At 38.9% G+C, this 21,078-nt stretch overlaps 1 protein-coding gene across 2 annotated transcripts in view; it reads right to left on the bottom strand.

Annotated features, from left to right (window-relative positions):
- Positions 1–469: 469 nt before the first annotated feature.
- Positions 470–21,078, bottom strand: part of LOC103023552 (BRCA1 DNA repair associated) — a 58,883-nt gene continuing 38,274 nt past the window's right edge. For both annotated transcript variants that reach the window (XM_022669404.2, XM_022669403.2), the window contains exons 16-21: positions 20,550–20,590; positions 20,118–20,198; positions 13,346–13,403; positions 4,215–4,291; positions 3,994–4,054; positions 470–2,591 (exon numbers count right to left, since the gene is read on the bottom strand). In XM_022669404.2, coding sequence (XP_022525125.2) covers positions 2,497–2,591; positions 3,994–4,054; positions 4,215–4,291; positions 13,346–13,403; positions 20,118–20,198; positions 20,550–20,590 — 413 coding nt within the window. In that variant the 3' untranslated portion in view covers positions 470–2,496. The remainder of the gene's footprint in view (positions 2,592–3,993; positions 4,055–4,214; positions 4,292–13,345; positions 13,404–20,117; positions 20,199–20,549; positions 20,591–21,078) is intronic.

Consider the following 21,078-nt stretch of genomic DNA (forward strand, 5'->3'; position numbering starts at 1 on the left):
CGCCATTTAGAGTGTGAAAAATTCTGTACGTTATTTAATCCATTGATTTAAGATTTAAAGGTAGTAAGATGGAAAACCAAAACTTCTAACTTTTGTTAAAAAAAAAGTTAGCAAACTTTCATATATTAATTAAATATATATGTAAAATATATAAGAATTGAACACACAATACCATATGAAAATAAATCCTATAGTATTTATAATAAATGCATTGACATTTATATATTCAGAGGATGTGTGTGTTATACTAATTTCTCACCTTACAGGAAACATATAAGAAACACCATTCTTGATATAGGCGCATATTCTGTATGTCATATTGCATTTTCATGAGGGTGGATAACGATGCAGCATATAATTACAATAAAGTGTGCCAAACACACACTAATAAGATTTTACATCGTCCAATAGAAAAAACATGTATCTTTAAAACAGCAACTTTACAAGAGATCAAACCTTTCAATGGAAGTCAACGTAAAAAGTTTATTTCAGGTAATTATGGAGAATTTCTATTGGTCTATTTGACACAGTGTAAAGGAAAGTTTGTGTTTTTAAATTATGTAGTAAATTAAAAATAGACAAAAATAGAAATACATGTTTTTCATTGTTTAGCAACGATATACAGTATTTTATACTTTTGGGAAGCAGCCTATACATTTAGCCTTTACCTGACCCCAGTGTATTAATACTTTAGGCGTCCTGCATATGCATGACCTCTGTTTACATTCACAAAAAAAGGAAGGAGGGGACTCCATTCCACCCCATTTTTGGAGACTCCCTATATGTCTGTTCTCTATCCTCCTGTCATCAGCAGTGCTTGTTTAAGCTGCTATGTCCATCACATTCCTATCCTGTAGTAATTTCATATGCCCTGTTAAGGCCAACCCTGAGGAATTCAGCTGCAGTGTATAATTCGGAATAAACCTCCTTTGACAAAATTTTATTAAACGTTACAAGTATCATTTTGAATCATGGCTAATCAGATAATCAGGCCAGGTGCTGCTTTAGCTGACGGAAGTCAATGTAACCATTAGTTGTGTGAAATAGCAGTGTTTCTGTGAGTTTATACCATGGAATCATTTTAAATGCAGTAAATAGCAATATTACTCTAACAGCAGTGTTTTAATAAAATACCAGGGCACGACTTAATCTTCTCTGATGTGTGGCAACATGGGAGCCTCAAAACTAAACTCTCAAATAACCTGAAAACAAAGATTGTTCAACATTGTGGTTTAGGAGAAGAATAGAAAAAGCTATTTCAGAGATTTCAGCTGTCAGTTTCCACTGTGAGGAACACAGTGAAGAAATGGAAGAACCACAGACACAGTTCTAGTTAAAACCTGAAGTGGCAGAACAAGAAAAATCTCAGATAATCAGAGGAGAAGGATGGTGAGAACAGTCTTAGTGAACCCACAGACCTCCAGACCTCCAAACACGTACATCATCATCTTACTGCAGATGGTGCACTTTGCACAAGGAGAGGCTGTATGGGAGCCTTTTTCTGTGCCACAAACAGAGTCGCTTAAAGTCTGCTAAAGAACATTTGGACAAGCCAGCTTCATTTTGGAATAAGGTTCTGTGGACTGATAAAACTAAAGTTGAGAAAACTTTACTGCTCCCCACAGTAAAATTTGATGGTGGTTCCATCATGCTGTGGGGCTGATGGTGATGGCTGATGAGTATTTGGTAGAATAACACTGATTTTTATTCACAGCTTTCAATGCAGCTCTCCATTGGTCTTTCACACTACTTTTGGGTGACCATATGCCACTCCTGGTGCAGGAATTCAAACATATCAGCTTTGTTTGATGGCTTGTGACCACCTATCTTTCTTTTGATTACATTCTAGAGGTTTTCAATGGGATTCAGATCTGGAGATCCATCAAATCTGGAATGTCAGTCAGCAACCACAGTGAAGTACAGTCGGAAAAACCATCAGAAACATTATAATGAAACTGGCTCTCATCAAGTGTGTCTAAGGAAAGGAAGGCTTACCTCGGTTGCCCAGGATAAGTTAACCACAGTTACCGGCCATAGAAACCACAAGTTAACAGTATCTCAGATAAGAGCATCTAAATGCTTATTATCATGTTGAAAAAAATAAAATAAATAAAGACACTGAATGAGAAGGTGTGTCCAAACTTCTTTTTTCCTCTTTTTACAGAATGAAAAAAACATTAAATGCAGATTTGGCTTGGCATCTCAATAAGTGTTTAAATTGCAAACATGAGAAAGAATAAAGTCAGATGTCTTGTGATTGAAAGTTTGAAAATGTTTCTTTACAACACATTAAAACAAAACTTTTTAGATTGTTTTTGATCAATTTTTCCACAAAGGCAAAGCAAAAAACAAAGAGTTTAAAAAGTTAAATAAATCTGATTACACGTAGTGAGAACACGCTGTGCAGGTAAAGTGCAGAAGATGAAATTCCAAAATAGCAGAGGAACCAATTAAAGCATCACTGAGAATTTAAAGAGTTACAGCAGCAGCCAGGGTTCAGGGTTTATGGTCCTGGGGATTCTGGAGGCTGTAGGTTGATATGGTATCCAAGAGCCAGCTACGAGACACCACTGTGGCTTTCTTCTGCAGAGCTGAAAATACACAAAAGATAAGAGAGAATTTGTGAAAACAAGTGGAAATGATGTATCTTAATGACCCGCTTCCAAGCTCGTTTAGTCGCAGGTTTTGTAATTACATCCCTGAGTTACATTTTACAGTAAACATTAACACAAATAAACAATAATAAAAAATATCAATTCTGGAAGGTGCTTATATAATTACTGTGACATAAATAAAACAACACAAATAAGTTTCAACATTTGCTGATCAGATTTAAACTGCAATACAAAAGTGTACAGTCTAGGTTAAAAATGGATAATGCCAAAGCAGCAATGTATAAAATAAAATTTATCCCAACCTCGCTCTCACTCATCAGCTTTTATTCATAACCAATAACCTCAACAGCTTTAAACTACACAGACCAAAAGCAACATTCCATTATTAAAACTTCATATGAGAATATGAAATATGAAAATATGAGACTTAAAATTGTGTCTCTAAAATCTAAGCACAGATGTCTATTCTGACATCCGCTCTGCTCTCAGCATACGCAGTGCCGCTTTCAGATCTCGGAATACGGAGGAGTACAAGCGAGCCAGCTACGCTGTCCGTAGGACTCAGCGGCCAAACATGGGTACAGAGAAAGTGGAAGCACAGTTTAACACAGCCAACTTCATGAGCTTGTGGCAGGGTCTGAACATCATTACTGACTACAAAAGAAGCTCTCACACTCTGACCAGCCGGAAGAGCTGAACCGCTTCTACGCTCGTTTCGAGGCAGATCACGCTGCGCCCCTAGAGTGCGCCCCGCCCACCGCTGATCCCAAAAATACCCTCCGTCTCCGAAGCTGACATGCGCAGAGCCTTTCATTTAATCTCAGTATAAACACATCTGTTCTGTGAAGGCCTCAGTGGTTTGTTAGAGAAAAAAGTGAACAAACAGCATCACAAAGAATTCACCAGACAGGTCAGAGATACATTGTGAAAAAGTTAAAAGCAGGGTTAGGTTATAAAACATTTCCCAAGCTTTAAGCATCAAGCAAGGAGAGCACTGGTCAGAGGAGCTGTAGAAATACCCAGCTCAAGTAGGAGAGAATCTGTCCACAGGACAACTATACGTTTGCATTCCACAAATCTGGCCTTTATGGAAGAGTGGGAAGAAGAAAATCATTGTGGAAAGATCTAAAAAGTGCCATTTGCATTTTGCCACAAGCCATGTGGGGGCACAGCAAATGTGGAAGAAGGTGCTGTGGTCAGATGAGACCAAGGTTGAACTTTTTTGCTTAAATGCAAAGTGCCATGTTTAGCAAAAAAGTAACACTGCTCATCAACCTGAACACACCATCCCCACTGTGAAACATGGTGGTGGCAGCAATGTTGGCAGTTTGATTTCAGCAATAAACGCAATTTCTGGGTACTGTTATATATCACTCACCTCTGTAGTAAGTTTGAGAGTCATCAGAACCAGGCTGCACCACCACCAGCTGACACTTACTCTGACACAAACACACACAAACACACACACACACTTTGAACACCAGACTAAACATTTTACTTCTGCATTTTACCTTCAACACAAACTGTCAAAACGGCATAAAAAGAATAAAAGTTAAGGCGGTATCAGGATATCTGTAAGAGAGAGGAAATGAAGAGTACTTCTATGTGTTTGGAGAACATGAGCGGGTCTTTTACAACAGTAGCGCCACACATCTCCACCATAGCCTCCATCTGATCTGTAAGACAGAACAAAAACAGACGTGTTCAGTACCTCTACACCTGTAAACAACCTGGGAATGGAGAATTTGCTCAAATAACCCACAATCTACGAAACCCACTGCAATAGACTGACTTGGTTTGAAATGGCTCATTATAGAGATACTTACTACCTCGGGTTTCTTTACACTGCTGCTGATTAGAAATTTAATAATAGCAGGAGCTAAACTAAAACCAGTATTGCCTCTACACAGTGTGTAAGCTTTATGTGAAATGCTTATTGAGGTAATATACGTTTAATATGGGGGCTAGTACAGTGGACTGGTAACTGGGCGTCACAAAGAGGACAATATGTGCTGCTTGTCCTTCATAGAGAACTTGAAATCATGTAGAGGAATGACTGAAACAGTTTATCGCTTATTGTAATAAAGGCTAAGGGATTTGTTGCTCCAGCTCATTAACTTTTCCTCAGGTTCACTGGGGGAGTGGTGGGTCAGTAGTTACAACACTGGGATACTGATGGAAGGGTGATGAGTTTGAGTTTCAAACAGAGCTAAATGGTACGAAATGATTTTCAGTATAATTTAATGAAAAAATCTGCCTCAGATACACAAGACAATGGTCTGAAGAAGGTAGTGCCTGGCAACTACCGACAGCATGCCCTCACAATCAGGAAGTCAGGGCAGGCGTCTGCCTGCCAGCCTGTGACTGTTCTAATTTAGGATGTAAGAGAATAATTTACTGTGTGACACTATCATTACTCAATGGCAACTTTTCTGTTCAGCATGAATATCAGCTCTGCATTAGCTGTGTGATGTCTAGCATAGGAATTATGGGAGTCAGGATGAAACATTATATTTTAGGTCACTGATACACAAAACCTAGAGTGTCCATCAGTACTCTGTAGTACTCCTCCTCACATTCCACATTTTCAAACAAATATCTAAATGAACTGCAGCCTACACATTCTGTACTGCTCTCCACACATCCTGCAGAGGTTGTTTTTCTTCTTGTCCACAAAAAAAATTCACAGAGTCCCAAAATCTCTCACTAAGATTTAGATCTGATGGCTGTGTTGCCATGACATCGTCTGAACCTCCTCACTCCGCTGAGTGGTGTGGCAAAAAAACAGCTCAAATTACCTTCACTATTCTGAGCAGGCTCTATACAATATGCTGACAGTGTAAAAAATGGCAGGATAATGTCAGTCGAGCATTTGTGACTGACGAGAAGCCTGGATTGTAACTGCTATTCCAGTTCATTCCAAAGATGTTGAGTTAGGCTGTAAAGTCCAGTGAGGATCCTTGCTTGTGAGTGCAGTCAGACTGGGTCTGGAAATGCACATCAGTGATGTCTACAATGCTTTTGGATGCTGTAGCTTAAAATATGGTATGCTTTCCTACAAACTTATGCCAAGTTAACACTATACGACTTTAAGTCGTCAGTCGTTGTGCTGTTTACACTACATGACTGGTTGTGCTGTAATCGTGAGTGATGAGACTTTCACACTACATGACTGATCAGCAACGGGGGGTTACAAATCACAAGATTTATCGCTCTGGATAATCACAGATTCACCTCACAGCTCTCCAGAAACACATGTTGTCACAAGAAAACACCAGAACCTAACAGACAAGAACTCAGAACAAGTAGTTCATTATTATTTTTTTATTTAAAAATTGTAGCTCCATTCACTCCATTCATATAGCACTCACTAGCGAACTGCCTCTAGAGTTTAACAGTCATTTCATGATATAACGGGGGAGCAGAAAGTGGTCAGACTCTCCATAAATGGCTCTGGTAATGCAGTGGGCCTGTGGTTCTCTCTCTCCATATTTCCACTTGCAGTATGCTCCTGACTCCCTGTCACTGACTGGGTCAGATATCTAGCATGGCAAATATTTGCCAGGCATCTGCGACTGAACGGTGATCAATCGGTGACGGCTCGGCAAGCGTCTTTCATTAGTTCACACTGTGAGCACAGAGAGATCCCCGATTTGCCTCCGAGCACAGTTGTGTTGCCAATCAATGCAAAACTGTCATAGACTGAAAAACTGGGCTAACATCACCCCTCTTTAAGGTGCTCCAGGTTAAATAATAGGATCCAAGGCTGTGCCTTGCAATGTACACAACTTAAAGGACCTGCTGTTAACTTCTCTGTGCTAGATGCCACAGAGGCCAGTTGAAGTCCATGCCTTAACTGTTATAGTGGCACCAATAAAACAGTATTAGGCAGGTGGTTTTAAATGGCATGCTGACTGGTGTACAGTCTGTATTATAAACTATTGCCAGCCTAAAAAGAGTCTATTTATAAGTATTTATAAGCTTGCTGCTTTTATAAGCCAAAGTGGGTCTGAGCCAGCCACCAGACTTTTTGGAGAACTGGGGTTTGGACTAGGGGTTGCATAGACTAGTACATAACCCCACATGTGTTCATTCATAGTTTTGATGCCTTCAGTGAGAATCTAAATGAAAATAAAGAAAACAAATTAAAAAAGAGAAGGTGTGTCCAAACTTTTGGCTTGTATGTATATACATCTTTTTTCAGTAAATTTCAGTAAAGAAAAAGCTTCTTATCTGTGAAGTAAGTGTTTAATAGCTCAGTAAAACAACAGCATTACAAACAGCAATTTTACAAAGAGCAGAGCAGTTTTTCTTAAAATATCTCCTAATCTCTCCTCATCTGAGTTTAATAGAGTTATTTGTAGTTCTTATCATATCAACACCTGGTTTGGTAAATTGGTAAATGTGGTAAATCAGGTGAGCTGCTGATGGAACTGAACATAATATACATGCTGGCTGAGAAGCATCCAGGAGAAATCTGGAACTAAACTTCAGCTCGGCTCACAGGATATAACATACTTAGTTAAAAATGAGAATTCCGTGTTATGTTTGAATGTATGTGTGTTTATTTGCATCTCTTCAAATCATATGTTTTTTTTAAGGTAAAAACTCATATTGATGAGATAAATGGATTAGTGTAATTTGCTTTGGTGAATAAAACATTTGCATAGTACTGTATATATATATACATAATATGATTATTATAAACAATATAAATAGCTACAGTCTAAATGACCATCTATTTATACTTAATGATAGTGCAGGGGTGTCCAAACTTTTTTTTTGTTGGGGGCCAGAAGAAGAAATATATTTGAAGTCAGGGGCCACAGACTCTGTAATAAAACAAATAATGAAATATACCACTTTAAATAATACATTTTCCTGATTATTTCATTTACACACCATTTTACTTGACTTACTATCTTTATCTTTGACAGTGTTGTGTAAACTAAGATTTTTCAAATTGATGTTTCATTTCATGATGTCTCTTAATATTAAACTCCTTAATTACGGCAACTTTTAGACTCTTTGGCCCGTTTTTCTGCACTACAAATTCACCCTCTCCGCTTTTAGACTCTTTGGCCAGATTAATTTAGAGTATCCAATTTACCAGATCAATTTAGAGTATTCAATTTACCAGATCAATTTAGAGTATTCAATTTACCAGATCAATTTAGAGTATTCAATTTACCAGATCAATTTAGAGTATTCAATTTACCAGATCAATTTAGAGTATTCAATTTACCAGATCAATTTAGAGTATTCAATTTACCAGATCAATTTAGAGTATTCAATTTACCAGATCAATTTAGAGTATCCAATTTACTTGATTTCCATATTTTTGGACTGTGGGAGGAAACTAGAGTCCCCGAAAGAAACCCATGCAGACACAGTGAGAACATGGAAATTCTACTCAGATAGGGACTTGAACCCAAGACCCCAGTGCTGGGAGGCGAACATGCTAACCACTGAGCCACCATGTCGTCTAAAGTACAGTGTAGTAGGTAAATCTCACAATCACACCAAACACATCCGCTTCACCTGAGCTTCAAAACGGAAATATTAGATGCTGGTTTCCGCTTCGAAGAATGGTAAGAGCAGACGTACGGACATTTGAGGGCACGTTTTAAAATGTAGCACCTTCAACCACAGACACAGCTTCTCCTCTTTGAAAGGCATTTAATGGAACTCCTCCATCTTTATGTGTTGTGTTGGGAACTCTTCTTATTTTAGTTTCTTTGACATCCTGAGTGTCAAAGAAACTAATCTACTCATAGACTGTATATAAAGATGGACGCCGTGTCGCCGTTCCCATTCATTCAATGAAAATGAAGCCAAAATCTTCCGCTATTTTGGCGATTCAGAGACCAGAGTCTGGGCAGTAGAGAATAGAGATGGGACCGATCCGATACAATATCGGTATCGGGGCCGATATTGACGTAATCCGACGAATCGGATATCGGGCCGGCGCTGCCGATCCACTTACCAATCCATATTCCAGTCCAAAGCTTGAGCTGAACAATAAACCCGCCATAACGTTAACACAAAACGCATCCCTGATCAGGATTCCAGTTTAACAGTTTACCCTGAACCCCCAGCAGCTTCAGTCTGCGGCTGACTGAGTAACTTTAGCTGTTTATCTACAAAAAAGTCCATTATCTGGAGAGTTTTCACTTCGGAAACGCTGTACAGCAGAACTGTACACGTAAAGTCAGCGTCTGAGAGGTAAACAGATTAACACCAGCAGTCTGTTAGCCTAGCTAGCACTGAACTGACAGCAGCTGCATTCCGGTGTTGTGAAGGTATGAACTACAGACTGGAGTAAACTATATTCATAATCCACATATCCTATAAAACCACAGCATCTACAAACACTGACCAGCACAAACACACCCATCTGTTATTAAAAAACAGTCATTAATTTAGTTCGGAAATACAGTTAGCATTGCCACTTAGCCGTTAGCCATCTCCATTAAGATCTGCAGTCTGTTAGCCTAGCTAGCAAAATCATTCCGGCATTGTGAATGTAATAAATAACTATCTTAAGTGAACTACAGCCATAATCCGCATCTAATATCAAACCACAGATCCTACCAACCCTAACCAGCACTAAGAAATCAATCTGTTATTAAAAAACAGTGATTAATTTAGCTCGGAAATACAGTTAGCATCGCCAGTTAGCCGTTAGCTATTGCAGCTAATCCTCTACGCTACCTGTCAAAATAAAAGTCTCCTGCACAACCGTTGCAAAAAATGCCCTGAATTTAATATTTAACGTATTTAATATTTTACTTTTTTTATATTTAATAAAAATTCAAACATTTTATTTGAAAGGAAACTATTGTGTAATTGCGTATGAAGTGTGTCAAATAAATGACTTTTGAATGCATTTACATTAAATGCACCTGTGCATACTCTTAAAAGGGCTGTGTGGTCTGTTTCAGCCTCATTATTTAACCTTAATCATAGTACTATTAATAAACTAAAAGTATCGTTATTTGTATCGGTATCGGCAATCTTATATCAGTTTTATATCAGTATCGGATCGGAGCTGAAAAAAGTGTATCGTCCCATCACTAGTAGAGACCAGAGGAGGGAGAAAGGCTGTGGAGAGACCGCCTACTCATTTAAATAACCCCGCCCCTGAGGGCTGCCTCGCGGTCACAGACTGCAGAGCGGGGCGGAGCGGAGCTGACGGTCTATTATTGGCCCCGCCCATAACCAGCCCTTTTACCATAACCACACCTTTTTTGAATAGAGCCGAATAAAGTTTTAAAGAACGAGTTCTGTGGGGATATAAAAATTTGACAATATAAGCAGAGGTTACACTAGCTGCTGCATTTAAATAATGGAGGTAGAATTACAGTATATTAGAAAAAAACGTGATTGAAAGTTTTCTGTTTTGTCATTGAAACCTATGGGGATGGGTGGAGTTACACAGCTTTCTGCAGCCGAACAGCAGGGGGCGCCCGACCTGTGGTGGCTTCACTTTTAAGAGACGATGCTCTGTCCAGCTATATACAGTCTATGAATCTACTTAATCTACTTGGTTTTTATTATTACTGAGGGGGTTATCAAGATCAGTGGTCTGCTGCTGCATTAGAAATTCCTACACAAAGTATGCAGACGTATCCTCCTCTGTGTCGTCAAGCAGAATAAGTGTTCAAATGCCCTATTCTCTCATAACAGTCTTGCAACTAGCTTGACCTCTCGAGCTTGTCAGGAAATGCTTAAGAAAAAGTGAGATTTTATTTTGCATGTTTAACTGCTTGAAGAATTGAACAATATTAAATGTCAGCATGTGGCAGAACTGTGCAGTAATGCCTTTCCTTTAATCTAAATCTGAATCTGGGTGTTGTGTTATGACACATTAGGGAAAGGGAACAAAGGCAAGCTTTATAAAAGATACATTTCTGTTATGTTATCTATTAAACAAACATAGATCTGTAAAATAAAATGGTTCTGTGTTCCAGACCAGCAACTCTGCAACTCTGACAACATGCTGCCGTGCTTTTAAACATTTTTTTGCCAATGGGATGTGCAGCACAGACACAGGTGTTTTTTGCGTGAAAAATCCACACAGTTGCATAAAAAGAGTTGTGGGGATGTAAGGGGCGAGCGTTTCACACACCGTATTCGGTGTCTAACATTTGCGTTTCTAACATTGAACGATTCAGAAGTGATTCTCATTTTCAAAAAAAACGGGCTCGGCTAATGAAGGCTCTTTCTCCTGAGAAAAAAATTATTTGGGGCTTTCATTTGGCGCCCCCTTTAGTACAGCGCCCCTATGCGTCGCTTAGGCTGCATACCCCCTTTTTAAGTTGTATATCTGGCTGCATTTTGGCTCCAGTGGAAACAATAAACACTAACAGAGTGACCAACAAGACACAAACCATATATAAATACTGTAAATAAATAATTTAGTTTTTTAGTTTCATAGACAGCTGTACTAATCCCTTAGCTCTGTACTGTATTTAAAAACATGTTCTGTCTCTGTTTCACTTCAAGCATAGTCTTACTATGACTGGTTATGGTTATTAATAGTTAAATTACAAGAGATTTAGGAGAAAATACACAAACCCTAGTCTTAATATGACTGGTTGTGGTTTGCACTTGTTTGCACTATATAAGACCTAGAAATGTTTTATTTTTATTTTTATTCTTATTCTTATTTCTATTTCTTATAAAATCAATATTTGAGAGAAATCAGTCTGTTAAATTTGCGTTATATGGTTTTGTCAAATAAAACTATAGTTTTCAAGCCATTTTTCATTTTTGAGGTTTTCTTTAAAATTTTATTTTTAAATCTCGTCTCGTTCTCGTGAACCCAGTATCGTGTCTCGTCTCGTGATATTAGTGTCTCGTCACACCCCTACTTATTAGTGTGGCATAATACACCTTGTAGTCCAGTGTGCCTTATGAATAAAAATAAACCAGAAAATAGACTTTTATTGGTAGTGCACCTCATAATCCTGTGCGTCTTATAGTGCGAAAAATACAGTAAACTTCCAGGATAATGTTCACTCTAATAACCCACTGCATTCCCAACAGCTACAAAGGTGAATCCATTAAAATTAACAATTTTATTAAATGTCCAGATACGTTATATCTGCAAACAGCTGGATGCAGAAATTAAAGAATGCTTTTTTGTGTGATGCCATTTAATTAAACAGCCACTTTAATTTCTGTAACAAACACAGGAAAACGTTACACCTCCCCATGTAAAAGATGTAGAAACCCCCCTTGGCAGAGTGCGTGCTCCACAAAACATGTGTGAATGAAGGAAGAGCTGCAGTTCTGTAGAGCTGGCAGGAGGGCAGATATATGATAAAGCCCTGCTCTGTGTATTCAGAACAACCCGGAGTCAGTCAGTTCCAGAGTCAGGAAATGTTAGGATATATCGTAGCAGAGAGATTTGCTGAGTGCTTCAAATATTAAGGCCATACTGCCACTGAAGACACCTGAACCGGAACACTGGCTGGTTTGAGGGTCAGCCAGCAGGGCTAGAGTGGCAGAAAACTCATTTATCATAGAAAATATAAAAATGAAGTCAAAGCTCCAGGTTTTGCTAACAGAGCATAACGTAGAAACTTGATGTTCTCCCAAATGTAAAAGGAAGGAACTGGCAGTCTTGTGAGCCTCCAGGAGCTGAGCTGCTCAACGGTTTTAAAGGATTCAGATGAATAAATGGAGTCAAGGGTATGCTAAATTGATGGACTACATAACTATTGGTTTCCTTTTCTATTTTTCCTCTCAGTTCTTTAAGCTGCACACTAAACATACAGTAAATAAACACGCTGTTCGACGAGGTCACATCTCAGAATTTAGCTCAAGTTTGCCAGATGCTATAAAACAATACAAAAAAAAAAACACAAAAAAAATCTGAATCTGCATTTTCTCAAGAGCTCGAATGCAGGGCTAATATACTGTAATATTCTAATAAAGGATGCACAAATGAAACTTGAAGACTTGCAAATGAATGGCCTTCAGCATTTGAGAACATTGAGAACATTGTGAGGAACGAAAAGCCAAACTTTTAGCTGGTAATGTACGCGCACTGCAGACATCAGTTCAGTCAGCATAAAAAACTCATTTAAACTAAATTATTTTCTATGCTGACTGCTGCCCAATGACCAAATACAGTTCAATAAAAGAAACTGATGAGCTATTGACAGACCTACTGACAGACAGAATGAAAAATGAAGTTTGGCAAAACAATGATGCTTTATGTCTGAGAATACCATGGATATAATCAGCTTTTCAAGAACACTGACCACTATTTTTATATATAAAATTGCATTTGACAGTATTTTGTAAAACATTCCAACACTACTTGTCAACCATGACTACCATGTCTGCACATATTTCTTGTGACAATATTTGTTGAATAGTTCAAAGCTTGTGAAACATTTTTGATTATCGATTCTATTCTACTATTCTAACCATCTTTTCCACATAGATCATAACAAGAAGTCGTAATCTATGCAGAAAGAATAAAATAAAATAAAATAGAGCAGCCCCACATGAGCCTAAGGTCATTGTGTCCAGTGCTAAATGTGGGTTAGAGTGGTATAAAGCCCTCCTGAAGCAGACCTCACTAATGTTCTTGTGGCTGCATAGTCCACATACATTTGGTCATATAGTGTAACTGACATTCAGTATGTTATATTGTGCATTTTACTGTTACTGAACTGTTTGTTTTGTAATTAGCATTTTGTTCTCTCACTCACCTGTAGTCATCGCTGTGAAGGATCCCTGGAAGCAGATCTCGTATCCTTTCATCAGCAACTAAATAAAAAAACAAAAAACAAGAAAAGAAAGAGATCTCAGTGTTGACCACATTTTAATGTATATGTTTAGTATAATTTAGTTTATAACAAACATTTAAATATGAATGTCCCATGGGAAAGACCTAGTGATTTGAAATCTGTAAGAGCTTTTGTATCTAAGAATTGTATGTTGGGAGGTCTGGGTTCATCCATTTATTTGTAATAAACTTCAAAGCTGCTGTAAGTAATATTCAAAGTAAATATGTTTTGTACCTTTCTGTCAAAGGTTCTTCACTAAATATCTGATGGATTGTCATTAACCCATGCTCTGACCATTTTTAAGCCCTGTATCTAAACTTTTCAGTATAAAAGTCTTTATATGTCCAATAATGGCTAGAATGTTGTTATTATTGAAATTGTCTTGGGCAGCTTGAATATTGATTTTTATTTTTTCCATTTTTTTAAAGTGTCTGTAGACCATTCTCTGGGAACATATTTTTTCAATATTAAGCCACTGTCTATTTCAGCTCGAGTTCCATTAAAATGTACCCTGGTGTAACTGGTCTGTTGTTGTAATTAACATAAACCAAAGGCATTTGAACAAACCAAACAGGAAAGATGGTTGTGTTGCAGGTGTTCTTGCAGCTGGACATGTGCACACAGGGTTAATCCCACCTGCAAAATCTTATATTAACCCTGTCCCCATCAACATCACCACACCATCTGCATCTGCACACGTTTCTGTGCTTCTTCTGTCTGAAGCCCTAGTACGGAAGGGCTGTGTCCCAAACCCCACACTACACTACACTACACTACACTACACTACACTACACTACACTACACTACACTACACTACACTACACTACACTACACTACACTACACTACACTACACTACACTACACTACACTACACTACACTACACTACACTACACTACACTACACACCAGAACACAAATCACCCTTAGAACATCATTCTTTAGTGTGATGCAGCCTCAGATACAAGACCTGCAGATTGGGATTCAGCCACAGTAATGTTACATTCTACAGCTCATCATACATCATTCTGTGGCAAATAACACAAAAATGTACACATTTACACTACCGGTCAAAAGTTTTAGAACACCACAATTGTTTAGTTGTCCAGTAGCCGTGCTGCATGACTCAGACAGGCTGAAACTTATTATCTTATTAATAACTGTATTACTGCACCTGTCAGACCTCTAATTCTTCTCTTTGCAGCTGAAACTGAGACTTAGTCAATGTTAAGCTAAGTTAAAGGCAGTGTTGCAATGTGGGTCAGCCAGACGTCTTCCTGTACCAGTTTTCTCCAGTTTTTAAATGTGTAGGAAACAGTACTCACCGCTCTCTGGCTTTAGCTGTAATTTCTCTAAAGAAAAGACTCTGTCTTTGTCTTTTTCCAGGTAAATACGTAACTGTGTAAATGTGTACGACGATCTGTTCCAGCACTTCTTTACTACAGACAAAGGCTTTGTAGCTTTGTAATTTCTCAATATTGCATTTATCCTCTCTCTCGTGCTTTTTCTCTCACTCTCCCTCTTTCACCCTCTTTCTCCCACCCTCTATTTTTCTCTTGCCCCCTGTCTTGCACTCTCTCACCCTCTAACTGGCACTCTTACTCTATCATTCTCCCTTGCGCTCTCTCACTCTCTCTCATGCTCTCACTCTCTCTCATGCTCTCACTCTCTCTCATGCTCTCTCTCTCTCTCTCTCTCTCTCTCTCTCTCTCTCTCTCGTGCTCTCTCTCTCTCTCTCTCTCTCTCGTGCTCTCTCTCTCTCGTGCTCTCTCTCTCTCGTGCTCTCTCTCTCTCGTGCTCTCTCGTGCTCTCTCTCGTGCTCTCTCTCGTGCTCTCTCGTGCTCTCTCTCTCTCTCTCTCTCGTGCTCTCTCTCTCTCTCTCTCTCGTGCTCTCTCTCTCGTGCTCTCTCTCTCGTGCTCTCTCTCGTGCTCTCTCTCTCGTGCTCTCTCTCTCGTGCTCTCTCTCGTGCTCTCTCTCGTGCTCTCTCTCGTGCTCTCTCTCTCGTGCTCTCTCTCTCGTGCTCTCTCTCTCGTGCTCTCTCTCGTGCTCTCTCTCGTGCTCTCTCTCGTGCTCTCTCTCGTGCTCTCTCTCGTGCTCTCTCTCTCGTGCTCTCTCTCGTGCTCTCTCTCGTGCTCTCTCTCGTGCTCTCTCTCGTGCTCTCTCTCTCGTGCTCTCTCTGGTGCTCTCTCTCGTGCTCTCTCTCTCGTGCTCTCTCTCTCGTGCTCTCTCTCGTGCTCTCTCTCGTGCTCTCTCTCGTGCTCTCTCTCTCGTGCTCTCTCTCTCGTGCTCTCTCTCGTGCTCTCTCTCGTGCTCTCTCTCGTGCTCTCTCTCTCGTGCTCTCTCTCGTGCTCTCTCTCGTGCTCTCTCTCGTGCTCTCTCTCGTGCTCTCTCTCTCGTGCTCTCTCTCTCTCTCTCTCGTGCTCTCTCTCTCTCTCTCTCATGCTCTCTCTCTCTCTCTCTCTCATGCTCTCTCTCTCTCTCATGCTCTCTCTCTCTCTCATGCTCTCTCTCTCTCTCATGCTCTCTCTCTCTCATGCTCTCTCTCTCTCATGCTCTCCCTCTTTTTCTCTAACGCTTTGCTCCTCTCTCTCTCCTTTGCTGTTACTCTCTCACCCCCTCTCTCTTTCTCTATTTCTCTCCTTATTACTGATTTCTCATTTAGACAGTGGTTCGGATATCCAGGGGCTTCAATAACAGTGTAAGATAAACCAAGCTCCCCATGTTACTGCATCACTGCTATCAAACGCTGCCAGAACAAAAATGGATATCAATTAAAAGCCCATTCAACTGTTACACATTAAGAATCATGCTAATGTAGTAACAGGCAGAGAAGAACAGGCTGTTAAGAATAATAGACGGCATGCAGACACTGATAACCACAGGCAAGCACAGACAGCATTCCTGAAAATGAATGGCCCTGAAGTCACTGAAGGTCACTTCAAACAGAAAATGCCAAATGTTCAATTTCATTGAAAGTGACTGATTGAAAATTTCAGGATGGGAAAGAGTTTTTTTATGCAAAATCATCAGTGTTGGGAAGTAACGGATTACATGTAACGGCGTTACGTAATCAGATTACAAATTATGAGTAACTGTAATCCGTTACAGTTACTGCTTCAGTAAGTGGTAATCAGATTACAGTTACTCTGCTAAAATTAAAGGGTTACATTGCGGTACTTTCCTATTTTTGGTCTTCCAATCCAACACCGACAAAACGCAAATAACATTTTGGTGTGAAATCGCTCTGATATGACGGGGAACTGTCTGCCCCTCCTCCCGTCTCGCTGCACACACACACATACAGGGAGGAGGGGCAGACAGCGGCTCCGCACACACAACGAGAGGAAATTAACTGACATTTTGGTCAACGAATAAAAACGAGACGAAAATGTTTGGCAGGGACGAAATCCAATCAGAACTGATTTAGTTCTGTGAAAGGTAGGGACCAGTTAGGAAGAGATCCAATCACTGCTACTTTAGCGAAGGTGGAGAGGCGGGATAAGCGGGGTACTCATCCAATCAGTACCCGCCTCTCCTGCAGTAGCGCTGCGCGCTCAGTTACAAACCCGGGAATTAAACTGTCGCTACGGAGCTCGACTGGAAGTTAACTCGACAGTGTTCAGCAGGGAGAGAGAGAGAGAGAGAGAGAGAGAGAGAGGGGAGAGGCGATATATTTCTCCTTTGACGTCGCGAAAAACAAGATAACGTGTAAACCGTGTGGAGCGACTCCATCTCCGGTAAAAACACCACTAATCTTTCAGCTTCTGCAGAGCAGAGTCCCACAGATCTCCATGCAGAGATCCGCGTTTTAATGCTGATGTTATTTCATGAGCTGATGGTGTGTTTAACTCGGCAGTGCACTAAAACACAGAACTGATACAGAACCCTAACTCATTAAGATCAGATCATCTGTTTAGTCCCACAGTGGGAAAGATATAGCTAGTGTTAAAGCAGGAACAGGTCAGAAAGGAACTCAATAATATAACCAAAATAAAACAATAAAATAAGTGAATCTATGAACCCAAAAGTCTGTGTAAAGTTCCTTACAGCACTTTCTCATAAGTTTCTCACTTTAACTCATGAAGTCTCTCAGTACATCCTGAGAGCATCTCTACAGGACAGTGTGTGAATGTGTGTTTCTGATCTCATTTATAGACTGTAGCTCCAGTAGGTGTGCTGGGTTAGTGCTGGAGATAAAACTAGATCATTTAAAAGCTGTTTTTGCATCTACAGCTCTGTTTAAACTTTAATTTAACTATTCAGATGTTTTATGACCTGATTTCTAGAGCAAAATTTTAAATGTAACATATGTATAGTCACACACCTACAATAATAATAATAATAATAATAATATACATTAAATCATATATAAATATATTTCATTTTCAAACATTAACAATATTACTCAATTGGTTATTAAACGTTTCATTTCATATACGTGTAGAGTTAATAATTCAAGGGAACTGATGAAAAAGCATTTACATTTACACCCTTTACATTTTAGTCGACTAAATTTACTGTAATTTTAGTAGACTATATTCTTATGACATTAAGTCGACTAAAACTAGAAACATTTCAGATGACTAAATTGTGACTAAAACTTAATGCTATTTTCGTCACAAGACTATAACTAAGACTAAATGAAAATTTGTTGTCAAAATTAACACTGGTGGCAAACCTGCAAATAGATAGCTTACAGTTGTTGTTACATTGTTTGGTTTTGAATGGTTTTATTATCAATGTATAGAAGTGTTTCATAAAATTGTTTGATGAAATGTTTTCATAAGTATTTTTATAGAGTGATTGAAAATGCTTTTTTATTTGTTTATCTATTTGTTAACTGGAAAGAAAAATAAAAGGATAATATGCAATATGTGGTTGCTACATTCATTCAGGCTTAAAAAAATGACAATATTGTAAGTAATCCAAAGTAATCAGATTACGTTACTCACTTGAAGTAATGTAACTGATTACGTTACAAATTACATTTTGAGTGATGTAATCAGTAATCTGTAAGGGATTACATTTTAAAAGTAACCTTCCCAACACTGAAAATCATTAAGAAGTGTTTAGATAAGTAATGTATAGAGTGGGGAAGTTTATAACTTTACAAAGGCACAAACACTCTATTATTTTAATGATGGGTTTAGTTTTATAGAGATAGAATATTAACAAAAAATCCTCGCATGTTGGTAAGTACATATGACAGAGGTTGTAGTTGGTCACCAGCTTTGCGAGCACCTTGGCGGGGGTGGCGGGGGGGTTTGTGGATTTACTCCTCTTTACAGCACATGGCCCTGTTCATCAATGCAGTGATGGGTCAGGTGTTCTTGGGGTCCTATCCTGCATTTCTCTGCCTCTGCCTTTTTGACAGCTCTTTAGTTTGTCGTTTGAATGGAGGAGACTGTCTTTTATACACATGGTGAGGTAAGACTAAAAGTTCTTTCTAAAAGGGACAGGACTGGTTTGTGTGCCTCATGTCTGTGGGGGTTAGAATTCTTAGGGGAATCAAACACTTTTTACTTAATCAAATTCAAAATAATTTATAAACATGTTTTTACATATTCTGACTCTTTCTGGAAAAATAAAAATACCATAAAAATGTACCTTAAAATGATCCTGTTCATGTCTTTGTAAAGGTGTAAATGTGCAAAATCAGCACATGTGACTGATCAACTCTGTGATCAACTCTGTGATCAACTCTGTGATCAACTCTGTGATCAACTCTGTGATCAACTCTGTGTATAGGTATGTATGTAAGCAAGTGCTGATGTTAAATTAGATTAAGTTGATGAGATAAGTTGAATTGGTGCTTCCTCTTACATATTTTTGTTGTCAGCAGAATACTTAAACACTAAGCTGCTACTGTCCACTACTTTTTTCAAGATAATATATTTGGTGCTGTTCAGAAACACTGAATATCATTTATTCACCAGACCAGGTTTACCTCAACATTCTGTCCCTGGACATCTTGAACACCATATTGGTTTAACTATATTAGTTACACTAGTATTTGAATGGTGGAGTGGGTGGATGCTGGTGTTTAAGGGAGCCTCCGTGTCTATGTTACCTTCTGGCTCTCTCTCTTTATTTAAGATGTTTTATTCAGATCTGCCGGAGTCATTAGCCACACTCTGATACTGTTGACTTTCCTCTCGATCGCCGATACCGATCTTGGGCGGGGCCAAATGTCACATTAATGCCACAACAGGTGCCAGGCAAACCTGATACAGATTCCCCTTAATTACATCCAAGTAAACACTGGTAATTTACGCTGATAGCAGATAAACAGAGGAGTGTTACTGAGCAAAATAAACACTTTTCATAAGAGATGTAAGTTATGTGTAAATAATTAATAGACATCAGAATTTTTGTTGCGAAAAATAAACCGCAATACGGAGTGGAGGAGCTCGAGTGTGCGCACACTCGGTCACAGAACTTTTTGTTAGGCACATGTTTTTTTTTTTTAAACGACTGTTTTGATTGATACATTTCAATTACACAAATAAAACAATGAATATGAAATAAAATTTGCATCAATATTCTACACTTTCTTGAGGTGAAGATAAAAAAAAAATATGCTAACAGAAAAAATGTAGGTGCTTTAATGATGGCCTTTTTACAAATTAGTATTATTAACACAGCATTATTCATGTTTTTCTAAGCTTGTGTACAGTTCTCAGTGTTCAGACTCACCCCATCAGAGGTGGTCCGGCTTTTTAAGGGCCCGTTGTGGTTGTGTCCATTAACAACATCTCCACGAACTTCAAACTGAGCCTAGACAAGAAAAGACGGAACAAAAGCCAGACGTTAGATGTAACTTTGCACACAGGGAGGACGCAGAGGCCATTTGTAATCCATATATTTTCTGTAGTGGATCCAGATAAATTTAATCCATCAGTCCTTTAATCCCTACATTTTAAACCCAATCTTAGTGTGATCTGGATTTTGCTCCTCTCCTGCAGAGGGGATGAGGGCTGGTTTGATAACCACTCTCTGTCTTAAGCAACATATTTTGCTGAGGTTATAAAGTAACAGGTCATTCTGGTTGATCCAAGCTTGACTCTTTAACTATGTAAACCTTCAGTGAATAAATTACATGTAAAAAGTAATTTAGAAGTAATTTACCTCGTCTAGAACTTGGCCTTGATTAAAGCACTCCGAGATCCCTGGACACAAGATACATGTGCAGTTTAAACAGTAACAGAGAAAAAGGTTGAAACAACAGTAATTTATGTGAACATTTTTTTAAAAGATACAAAGGTTTAACATATTTCACAGAACAAGAGTTCACAGTTCAAACTGTACATCACACTGTATTCTGTCCCACAGAAGAGCACAGAGAACTGGCTGCAGAAGAGGAAGCTTTTTAACAATTTAATCGTTTGAGAATAAGGGTTTTTGGCCTGAATAAAACAGACTCTGGCTTGTTTGTGCCCTTAGAGTGATTCAACTGAACTGGTGTAATCACACTCGGGTGCAGATCAAAACAACTACACCGAGACCTGCTAGAGGAGGTGGTCTTGGTCCGGTTCCAAACGAACTCTGAAGCGGTTTGCTGGTGGTGAGAACGTGATCCAGTCTCGGTCTGACTCAGCTATTTAAATATACTCCTTTTATTCGAGCTAAACTGCTGATAAGGTGCAGTTTAATCTTT

Source organism: Astyanax mexicanus, chromosome 15, assembly GCF_023375975.1.
Source record: "Astyanax mexicanus isolate ESR-SI-001 chromosome 15, AstMex3_surface, whole genome shotgun sequence".
In the NCBI taxonomy this organism is placed as follows: Eukaryota; Metazoa; Chordata; class Actinopteri; order Characiformes; family Acestrorhamphidae; genus Astyanax; species Astyanax mexicanus.